This window comes from Notechis scutatus, chromosome 2, assembly GCF_049901735.1.
Source record: "Notechis scutatus isolate UNSWTSFEM ecotype Mainland chromosome 2, rNotScu1.2, whole genome shotgun sequence".
Classification (NCBI taxonomy): Eukaryota; Metazoa; Chordata; class Lepidosauria; order Squamata; family Elapidae; genus Notechis; species Notechis scutatus.
The window spans coordinates 119,180,497-119,192,574 of NC_142010.1; the positions used below are offsets into that span (position 1 = coordinate 119,180,497).

Genomic DNA, 12,078 nt, shown 5'->3' on the forward strand with positions numbered 1-12,078 from the left:
CAGCAGTGTATAAATTCTGCCCAATATGTATCGTTAGTGATATAAAACTATAAAAATATTCCCCTGGAGAGTAGGGATTAAAAGTGTAAATTATCTATCACTAGTCAGATTAATTAAGCAAGATAACATTTATTGAAAGAAACCTTGTTTTACTACACTTTAAGATTTATATTTAAATGCTTTAAAAACAAGAGTATCTTGGTGATCGCAACAGAAGTCTGCAATCTCACAATTAGCCCGATCTATAATTAAAGATTCATTATATAAATTGAAATAATCCATGTTACAGACTAACATTACATCTGTATTTGATTGGTTTTCCAACTTCTTGACAAAAGTATAAATGAAATTGGCAATTAAGGACATTAATTCTCTTTCTGGAGTGATGCTATTTCTACTGCACTATCAAAAATGTTTGTATATTAAAACCAGATGCATATTAGTTATCAAACTCATCAAACATTGACAATTTTGGATAAACTTTGAAAAATATGAAGAAAGCATTGCTCTAATAAAAATATTTAGATTACCAAGCTTCTTTGTTTTTAAAGAATGGATTAAAGATTTGCTGCTTTAGAAAATACAGCACTGCAAAAAATTCTATATAGGTATCATATGAACCATAAGAATTAAGAATTGTATTGCTGTGGTAAGAAAAAAATGCAACCTGTCTGCGTTAACAGACTAGGAATATTGCCTTTATCTCCATTAGGGTCCTATTTTATGGATATATAAAGGCCTTTTCTTGGCATAGCTTCCCCTCTTCACATTGACCACCCACACCTCACTCTCAGCCTCAGAGGCTTTTTAAATCCTTGTTTTGCATTTTATTATTTTGCACTTTGTTGCAATTCATGCTTCTCACCAGGTACCTTATAAGCATATTCCACATGTACCAGAAAACTATTCTGGCTGGCTGTGAGAAACCTGCAGCTTTTATTGCTGCATCATTTTGCTTCAGTGAACATCTCATCTAAGCATAATTGGGCCAAGGGGAGAAAAAAATCCCAAACAAACATTAGTTGGGGATTTAAAGTCAGCTGAGGGCCGGCTGCAACTACCAAATACAAGTGGCATTGTTAATTCTGGGAGCTTGCTAGGAGGCATGATGGGGAGCACTACATACTTCATGCTGAAGTTGAGCTGGCTCTGGAAAGTGATGGGACATTATTACAAAAGGAAAAATTGATCTTATACAAGAAAATATTGCAAACATGTATTTCCGTAGATATGGTTGTACTATTTGTAAGCAGTGGATGGGACTATGCAGGCTCCAATTTTTCTTCAATCACATAGCTAACTATTCTGTCCTTCACTTGACCTCTCAACTTCCACTTTTAGAGTTTTTGCTCTGGATCTGACATAACAGATAACAGATAATCAGAATTGGAAGGGAACTTGTAGGTCATCTAGTCCAACCCCCCTGCCCAAGCAGGAGACCCTACACCATTTCTGACAGATGGGAGTCCAATCTCTTCTTGAAAGTCTCAGGTGATGGCGCTCCCACAACTTCTGAGGGCAAGCTGTTCCATCGGTTGATTGTTCTCACTGTCAGAAAGTTTCTCCTTATTTCCAGGTTAAATCTCTCCTTGTTCAGTTTCCATCCATTATTCCTTGTCTGGCCTACAGGCGCTTTAGAAAATAGATTGACCCCTTCCTCTCTGTGGCAGCCCCTCAAATATTGGAAGACCGCTATCATGTCCTTCTCTTTACTAGACTAGCCAAGCCCAGTTCCTGCAACTGTTCGTTGTATGTTTTAGCCTCCAGTCCCCTAATCATCCTGGTTGCTCTTCTCTGTACTATTTCTAGAGTCTCAGCATCTTTTTTATAATGTGAACAAAACTGAATGCAGTACTCTAGGTGTGGTCTTACTAAGGCTTTATAGAGTGGTATTAGTACCTCCCTTGATCTTGATTGTATCCCTCTGTTAATACAATTTAGCTTTTTTGGCTGCTGCTGCTGCACACTGCTGGCTCATATTTAGCTGGTTGTCCACTAAGGCTCCAAGATGCCTCTCACAGTTACTGCTATTGAGCCTGGTTTCACCCAGTCTATATGTGTACTTTTGGTTTTTCTTGCCTAAGTGTAGGACTTTACTTTTCTCTACATTGAATTTCATTTTGTTAGATACAGCCCAGTGTCCTAGTCTATAGAATGTTAACAGCACAAAACTGCCTCTTGACAGAGCTACTATCCACAAGACTGATGGTTCTCCAAGATTAAGAAACCCAACTCTGATATGCACTGTACAAATAATAACAGAGACAGTTTATGCTACTGTAGGGAGGAGATAAATCAGTAATGTCATCTTTGAAAGCATGGAGGTGATTAGGTGGAATTCTAAAACCAGAACAGAAGAAAGCCAGAAGAGCTGCTGAACTGGAGAAAAAAAAATGGCATCCTATGGATTTATTAGTACTAGTTAGCACTGATAGGATTAGTGGCTATATATCAACATAGATTCTTTTTAAATTCTGAGAGGCTGGTCCTATGCTTACCTTAAGGTCATTCATATAAGAGAAAGATCATGTTGGGAGTAAAATATACAAGCTGAGGTATTTGACACAATATCTTAAAAGCAAATTTAATGAATTAAAAACGTGAAGTATTTTAATCCAACTGAAAAATACATAAAAACCAAAGATTTAATAGGCATTCATCTCTTCATGGATGTAAAGCCAATAAGCAAAAGTATTCAAAACTATATCACTAATTAGCAGAAATCTGGTTTGGAGTGGAAAAATATACAAAAACAATTTATATCTAGAATTTTAAAAAATAACATTGAGGGCAAAAGGCAGAAGAGCCAGACACTGAAAGAGAGACTTCTGGAAAGGAGGAGGATAGCTGGCAACAACAAAAAAAATTGGATTGTAGGCAGCACTAACTTTGAAGGTTTCTTGGTTCCGGGAAAGCCAGAATCAGAATTGGTAGTGGTCCCAAAACCACTGAAGAAAAAAGAGGAATAGGAAGAGACATGCCTTTCTGGCAGAAATGGCTTCCCAAAAAGGCTAAAGAGAAAAAACATCACCCAAGAAAGAATATCAGCTAGTGTAATTAACTCCTTACTTAATTCTAAGTAAGAAAGAAATATAGAAACAGCACTGCAGGCATTTCACCAAAATTACAGACCGCAAACATATACTTATTTAGAAGAAAAGAACCTTTAGCATGCACGGCTGAGTGCCCATAAAACAGGCTTATGTTTTATGACTAACAAAATAATGGAGTGGGGAGAGATCTTGGAGGTCTTCCAGTCCAACCCTTACTCAAGCAGGAAACTCTATATCATTTCAGACAAAAGGGTTGTCTAGTATCTTCTTAAAAACCTCCAGTGTTGGCGCAGGCACAACTTTTGGAAGTAAGTTGTTCCATTGATTAATTGTTCTAACTGTCAAGAAATTTCTTCTTAGTTCTAGGTTGCTTCTCTCCTTGCTTAGTTTCAACCCATTGCTTCTTATCCTGCCCTCTGGTGCTTTGGTGAATAGGCTGACATACACCTCTTCTTAGTGGCAGCCCCTTAGATATTGGAAAACTGCTAATGTCAACCCTAGTTCTTGTTTTCATGTTTACCACCACAAGGACCTTACCCTACTTATAAAAAAGGATAGGAAGTAGCAGAATGGGGGAAAGTAAACTTCCTTTAATGAAGAACTGCTTGAAATACAGTACTTTACATGAATGAAAGCAAAACTAAGAACTTGCCTTGTTTTGCTAATAAAAACAAAAATAAAAAAGCACAAGGTTGTAAGCTATGAGTTGGACCAGATCCCATATACTTATGAAACCCTCCTGATTCAAGCTACTCCTTCTCTCCAGATCATAAGTAAATGAAATCATCTATGGCTTGTAAGACTCTGAAAACTACAGATAAACTATGTATCTTTACTGGTCTTCACAGAAGTCATATGTTAACAGAGATGTAAGTTATGAATATTTACCTTATAGAAGACATCAGGCACATATTGTTCACTGCTGGATTCCTTTGCATAGCCGAGTTCTGGAGCATCACGGCATGGCAACAAACATTCATCACGCACTAGAGCCATGCACTGATTGGATACTTGGTAGCCCTCAAAGTGGACTTGGTTGTCGGGACCCCCTGAAACAGAGATATTTTAAGAAGAGAGGTTTGACAGAGTTACGATAGAACACGCCTCAAGCTGCTAGATGGGCTATCACTGATTTTATGAAGAACATGTTATTTCATTAAGAAATTCAGCATCAATTCAGAGTTTATTGCCCCGACAGAACAGACTTTTTCTAGACTCTGGGCTTAAAAGTTTTCAAATGATGAATGATATAGCACTATCTAAAGGATAGCACTATCCTTTAACACTATCTAAAGGACCACATATAGGGGATTTTAAAAAAAGATACGTTGTTTATTAGACAATAATGCACAGAGCATCATATATCATGTTTACATCATTTCTGAAAGATTAAATAAACCGATTCCTTTTTTTTTCTGTGAAGTTGATTTTTATAAAGGTAGAACGGAGCATTGTGTCCTTCCCAATTTTTCTCCTATAACCTGCTCACAGTACCTTATCTAAGATCAAATGGGCATTTATAAACATTACAGGTAGTCCTTGCTTAATGACAGTAATTGCAACTGGAATTTCACTAAGTAATGTGCCATAAAATGCAATGCCACTTGACTACAACACTTAGTGACTTCAATCCTAGCAGTCCTCATTGCTGTCATTTCTACTTTTATTCTTTATAATAGTCTTTATTATTTATTTGTCACCCAACTCCCAAAATTTAATTTTAAATAGCTGGCAACTAAAAACCAACTTATTCAAATACAAACGTCCAAAAGAGCAAAGCACAACAAACAAACAAACAAACAAACAAACCAAAACTAATCCCAAACTAAAAAGAGACTCCATAATCATCTATATTCAAAGCCTGGGAGAACAATCAGATCTTCAGTAATTTCCTGATAGACATAAGGGCAGGAGCCACACAAATGTCTGGGGGCAGATCATGGTGCAGGGCAGAAATTGCAACCAAGAAGGCTGGCTTTCTGTAACAATGTATTTTTTAATTGATGAGACTCAGAGCACACCACTCTGCTGGACCAAACCAGATGGGCAGAAGCAACTGGAAATCTCTGAGATAGTAGGCTCTATGCCAGGAAGGGTTTTAAAGCGATAACTAGCATCCTGAATTGCCCCCAGAAGCAAGCTGGCAACCAGTACAGCTTGCAAAGCAGCAGGATCATATTCCCATAATGTGTTGCCCCTATCGTTGCTTGTACCACCCTATTCTCAAGAGTGTCTGCCTGACAACACTAAACTTAAAAATATCTAGTCTACATAAAAGTTTTAAATAATAAATAAAACCATGTAGTCATTTACCACAACCCCCCTCAATGATTCATTTTTCTGTACAAATTCTTCCTAAATGTTCAAAACTTTGGATAGCAAGTTAAATCATTCCACCGAAAAGCAGAATTCTTTAGGTTGACATAATTTTCCTATATTTACTTGTGTTTTAATTTTGGTGAGCTTTTGCCGAGTTAGAAATCGAAGGCAGATGTTACAAAACTGCTTTTTGAAATATAATTCATTTCATATTAAAAGTTTCCTCTACAATATCAATTTTAAGACAGTGACTTTACATTCATGAAGCTTATACGTAAATGGGCATAATTGACTGTCAAGTGGTAATCTACTTATAACACAGGAATTGCTTCTCCTCCTCCTCCTCTCTCTTTCCATTCTTAAAATCAGGTCCTATACTCAGATTTAAAGATGTCCAGGGGAAAGAATTCATCTTTTAATTCTGCTGACAGGAGCAGTTCTGTCATGAACTCAATGTGTTGAATGAAAATTTCCTAATGTTTTTGTTGTCTCTGAAAATTGCATCCTATTTACAAGAGCTCAGGTTTTTTTAGAAGCCTGTCTCTAAAATATAAGCTGCTGCCACTTATCCTACTCAAATAAACAGTGCTGATTATATCATCTGTGCAAACACCAGCTGTAGAAAGTTGCTCATTCTTCTCAACCTTATCTCCATCTGTCTATTGCTAAAAAAGTGAATGAATGCAGCACATGTTAAGTGCAGCTTAGTTTTTAAAAAGCATAGTAGTAATAAACTTTAATATTTAATACAATGAGGTAAACACAGAGTCAAAGATTCCGGTGTTATCCAATTTGTCTACTACCATTTTATACAAAGAGATCATTTGTAATATTCTTAAAAGACAATTTTGCATTGGACATATAAGACAAATACAGCCTTTGGAGTAAATTACTCTATAATGATGTCACTCTACAAAGGAAACTGCAAAACAACACCAACAGGTGTTGAGGCATCTGCAGAAGTCCAAAATTAACTTTTTAAAAAAATTAAGATAAGCAAAATCTAAAATATCACTAAGTATTTCACTTAATTAATTTCAAATAATGGTGAAAGTGCAGTGGTAGCCCTGAGGTTTCTATTCAGCTGCTGACAAGCAAGTAATCTAATGACATGGATTACTATGTTTTAGGAAGCACATTATATAACAGTTCATTAATTAAAAAGAATCTTGTGAATTGGCCTCAGAGAAAACCAAGCATCATGAGGGGGGAAAAATCCACAAAAATACCATATTATCATCCTCTTCTATCTAAATCTCAATTTGTGGGAGAAGGATAGAAAGACTTGAGCTAGAGCAAGCAAATCACAAAGAAACTCAAATGTGACTTTCTATTACATCCTTCTATTATTTCTGTTCTATTTTTCTGAGCATCTTTGAATGATCACAACGCATGTATTACTAATGTAGAAGCCATTACAGCTTTCCTCCGGTTAGCAGCTGGAATAGCTGCTACTCGTTAAAGAGTATTTATGTAAGAGTATTCTTTGGAGAATGTCAGTCATCCAGGTCATGGTTGTCCCAAAAGTGCTTTTTCAAAAGGAACTGGATTTTGTTTTTTCTTAAAGAAAACAAGAAGTTTCCTCAGTTCTGACTTCAGTTCTGGCAGTCAGTACTGAAGAAGCTTCTTGGATAAGAAGCAAAACATTTTCAGATAAAAACAAAATGCAGTTGCCTTTTGAAAAATCATCTTTGGTATACTCATTTAAGATTTAAATCAAAATTTTGCTGTTGGGTTTTCTTAGAGAGAGCAACCAAAACAGAACAAAAGTAATTAATATAATCAATTAACTAATTGAAGCCCACTCAGTGAATGTTTTACTGCATAAATTGTAAATGTGTGTTTCTATCATTTCAATGGTATCAACTACGAAATTAAATGAAATATTAAGTACCTGCAGACCATGACATTTTAAGAAGCTATGAAATTACCAATCAGACATGTATATGTATGGATTTTTTTTGTGGAAAAAAAAGCTTTAGCCAAATAATAGGGTTCACCTATTCTTTTTGGCTCTGCAGTTCTAATTTTGAAAACATATTCTTATGGATTCTTTGTTTGGGGGGGGGGAGGAAAAATGCATGTAATTGGTCAAAATAAAAGTGATAGGGACTACAGTTGGGTGAAGTTAATTTTCTTCTACAGATGCAGGAGCACATTAGGATCCATGGCTGTAAAGGTAGTCCTTGACTTTACAACAGTTCATTTATGACCATTCAAAGTTAAAATGGCACTGAATAAAGTTAATGACCATTTTTCACAATTACAACCTGGGCAGCATCCCTATGGTCATATGATTAAAATTCAGATGCTTGGTAACTGGTTCATATTTATGACAGTTGCTGTGTCTTTGTGACCTCACAAGCAAAGTCAATGGGGAAGCCAGATTCACTTAACAACCGGGTTACTAACTTAACAATTTCAGTGATTCACTTAACAACGGTGGCAAGAAATGTTATAAAATGGGGTAAAACTTATTTAAGAAATGTCTCTATAACAGAAATGTTGGGCTCAATTGTGGTTGTAAGTCAAGGACGCCCTGTATTTGAAAATTGTAAGAGACTAGATTGTGGATTTAGAACTAAAGATACTTGGATGAAAAATATTTAGCAAGGAATAAATTTTAATATAATTACAGTACAGCTTGCCAGCTTAAACAATATGAGTTATAGCAACATAAACTAGTAGAAAAGAATCTGTGTTATAAGAAGGCAAAAAAAAGTTGAAAGTGACATCTGAAATCAATCACCAATTCATGTACCCTGGCAACTTTCCTATATTTACATATTTCTAAATAGTGTTAAGTTGCCAATATCCAAAATACCCATGTAAAAATATAATAAAATGGTTGACTGAAATAGTAGTTAAACGCAGCGGGAATAAAACTACTAAAATAGGCCATATGCAGCAGTAATATAAACAGATTAAAAAGGCCTACAGGAATAAAAAATTATTTGCCTTGCACTAAAAATAACAGAATAGACAGCAGGTGAACTTCTTTATAGAACTAATTCTATAGCTAAGAAACTATTACTGAAAAATCCTGCTTCTGTTTTGCCATCCAACATGCCTAAGCATATACTCTGACATTTTTGTAAGCAGAAAAGTCAGAATGTAGAGCAAAATATATTGTGTTTGATTCTGAACATTTCTGGTATCTGAAAAACCTTGCTTTTTACCTCGGGGAGGAAGATAGACAAGAACTGTTCAGGTTAAGGAGAATAACTACAGTATTTTATTGTTACCTGTAGCCACAACAGTCACAAACTTAGATCCAAAATGTCCATCTGGAGACAAGCGGCATATGTTTGGCTGCTGGTTCTGAAAATGCCCAGCTGTAATGCATTCTTCTGCACTAAGGAAATAGGTATCCTAAAGAGGAGGAAAAGACAACACACATGTGAGTGTTTTTAAGGAAACCTAACAAGATTTATTTTTTAAAAACTATAAATTAATATCAAGCATAGATTATCATCCTGGAAAAAGATTAGCCAGTTATCAGGTGATTCTCAAAGCTGTGCGTTTTCATTACTTTACCCTTATGATGTTTTCTGACAGAACAGAAGAATAATTGAGATTAGGGTATTTGGTATTCCTTGATATGAGAAATTATAAGCAGAATCTGGGCTTTGTATAATAGATAATTTAAGCAAGCACTTTAGGGAAATGAATTGGGAAATTAGATTTGAAAATGAAAAAGAAATCATGTTTATCTATTTGATTTCTAGTTCAGAACATTTAGGACCAATTTTAAATATTTACCCTTTCTACCAGCAACCTTTCAACCTGTCTTTACCACCATGTATACTTAAATGACCTAACATTTTTACAAAACTGCGAACAATTAATATGGGCTATTCCTAAGGTTTTCATACTGCCTGACTTCCCAAGGAACCAATATACCTCTATACAAATAAAACTATAATAAATTTTGATCTCTCTGGTATTTGGTAGTGTCTCAGTGGTAAGATGTTATCAGCTTTAGACTTAGTTTTAGACTTGGTCTATATATTTTAACTTTATCAAGGTGGAAAAAGAGTGATAGAAATTGTTAAACTTTTCTGTTCAGTTCTGATCTCAAAATAATGTCCAGCTAAGATATTTATTAAAATATTATAGAAGATATTGGAAGGGTTGAAATTAGGAGAAAAAAAACCGGAAAACTGATTAGCATAAAAGGACTGGAATAAATGTGGGGAACATTCAGTTATTAGATATTCAGTTTACTTTTAGGTGATAGAGTATGTAAGCTGTTGTCATAATTGTACAACCAAATTTCTTGGCAAATATTATAGTTTAACCAAATGCATTTTAGAGATATGGTATAATGATATGTTATTTTCACAGAAAAGAAATCTTTTTTTAAAAAAATACACTACAAGCAAGATGACTGCTAGGGAAGTTTTGTTTTAAAAAAGTCTCAGCGGGTGACAGGATTCAGCTCACCTTGTCAGTGTTCAGAAGCTAAATGGCTTCAGGCCTGGTTACTATTTTGATGGAAGACATGCAGGGCTACAGACCAGAAGTCACAAAAAGCCACCTTGGAAAAAAGTAAACCATTTCTATATTTTTTTGCCAAGAAAACTATATGGAGCTGTGCAGATTGTTGCCAGGAACAAATTCCAATTCAAATGAGACTTTAGCTTTTTATTGAAGGGAAAGGGAAATATGTTGTGAGATATAGTATTAAAATGTGCTACATATTCCTTCTGTATAAAAATCCTACATATCCATCACAGGATTCCTTTTGAACTCCCGTTCCTATGAATTATGTATATAAATGATGCAATATTTGCTTAAAACCAGAAGCAAATTAAAGAGGAAAAAATTCTTACTTTGTTTCGGCTGTAGCGAACAGTCCCCTTCCGTGTGTCCTCTGAAACCAGATCTGTGAATATCCAGCCAACCTTAAAACACAATACATATACATATATATTTATTTTTCTGTCTTGTTTTATTTAAAAATGTTGCCCATACTAGTTAGTACAATATGGCCTCGTTATATAAATCCCTTAGGGAAAATATGCTTCACAGCTGTCTGGGGGGAAAAATATTTCGCTAGCATTGCAGACCTCATTTGAATACATTTTATAGTGCCAGCTGGTAAGACCTGCAGTTTTAGGCTCCCTTATGAAAAGATCTGATGACTTCTACAGGGTTCCTACTTTTCACCCTCCTTATTAAAAAAAAAAAAAGGATATTTAGACTTCTATGATTTACACAGTAAAATCAAGAGCAGTTCACAGAGCTGCTCTCAAGATTCAATTTTTATATTAGTTAATCTAAAAAGCAACATCAAATCTTTTCATTCAGATCTTTCTGGATTAGCAGCTGTGCATCTTTCAAGACTGCCTGCTTATGGAATCTGATCAACAGGTGAAGATCTGCGAGGAAAAGCACGTTATGGGTCCCACGTTTGAGAAAATATTGTCAAGAGCGCCCTCTGTTATGGCTTCCTCTTCTACAGAACATTATCCCTAGAGCAGCCGCCCCCAATCTTTTGGGCACCAGGGACCGGTTCCGCGGACCGGAGAGGGATGGTTTTGCATGCTGGTTCCCATGGATGGGGCTTTGGTTGTTTGTGTGGACCAGTTTCTGGCATGCCATGACCTGGTGTCAGTCTATGGACTGGGGTTTGGGGACCCCTGCCTACAGGTAAGGATAGTCCATCCCTATTGGTGCTTGAGGGAATGGTAAAAAATATGGCTCTTCTACACAGTTTCTGTGGGTGGAATGGAAATGTGGCTGATCCAAACTGAAAGGAGTTTGATGAGTATTGAGCTCATGGGTGTTTATTGGAATTATATTTTACTTCACTATAACTTATATACAAGTATTTTAATTCTAATTACTGAAAGAAAAAATTGTAAACTGCTAAAAGATCAACTGGAATGTTATTCAATCCAAATATATAAATAATGCTATGTGATCAAAAGAGCGACTTTTCTATTTTAAGCTCATTCCCACTTGTCTCACCTTTGGATTCTTGTTCAATTGTTACTTTTTTATAAACACGCTGACTTGTTTTGTGTGAAAATATTATTTTGTGACATAGCCCTTCCCGGCATTTTGTGACAACACTGACAGCACTCTCAAACATATTTACCAGCCCAAAAGGTTGGCAAATATGAGAAAATAAACTTATAGCCAAAAAGAAAAATTCCATGTGTGGATAAAGATGTTTGCATAAATCCAAATTAATATTTCATCATGTAATTTAGTGTCCCTGGATTATAAATGCCCAAGCTCCAGGAAATAAAATCTATTTTATTTCTCTGGAACAGGTATTAACAATATAAATTACCTCCACCTATATAAGAAAATTAATTATTGATCTGAAAGCTGATGTGCCACATTTAAAAAAAAAATCACTGGCAGTCTTTAGATAAAGAAAATCAAAATACAAGTCAAAGTTAAACATATATGTTGTTTAAAAACTGAAATATGATGATTATATACTTTCAACAGTACATAACTTTAAAAATGATTTTCTTTTATATTTAAGTATAATGGGGTAGTTTTATTTATTTATTAATGCAGACTTATTTCTTTTTTGGATTTCTTCCTTTTTTCCTCCATTAAGCAGATAGGGATTTTTTGTTTGTCAGAATATAAAATACTTATTTTCTTTCAAATACATATTATTTTACATAACTGCAATACAATTATATTGCAATATGGTTTGTATAAATTGCATATTAACAAA

The 12,078-nt window shown here is 35.1% G+C and overlaps 1 protein-coding gene across 1 annotated transcript in view; it reads right to left on the minus strand.

The window, feature by feature from the left end:
- The window catches only part of NPLOC4 (NPL4 homolog, ubiquitin recognition factor), a 50,475-nt gene that overhangs the window by 13,374 nt on the left and 25,023 nt on the right, over positions 1 to 12,078 (minus strand). Inside the window, exons 10-12 of the mRNA XM_026675769.2 lie at positions 10,208 to 10,279; positions 8,618 to 8,744; positions 3,942 to 4,102 (exon numbers count right to left, since the gene is read on the minus strand). Coding sequence (XP_026531554.1) covers positions 3,942 to 4,102; positions 8,618 to 8,744; positions 10,208 to 10,279 — 360 coding nt within the window. The remainder of the gene's footprint in view (positions 1 to 3,941; positions 4,103 to 8,617; positions 8,745 to 10,207; positions 10,280 to 12,078) is intronic.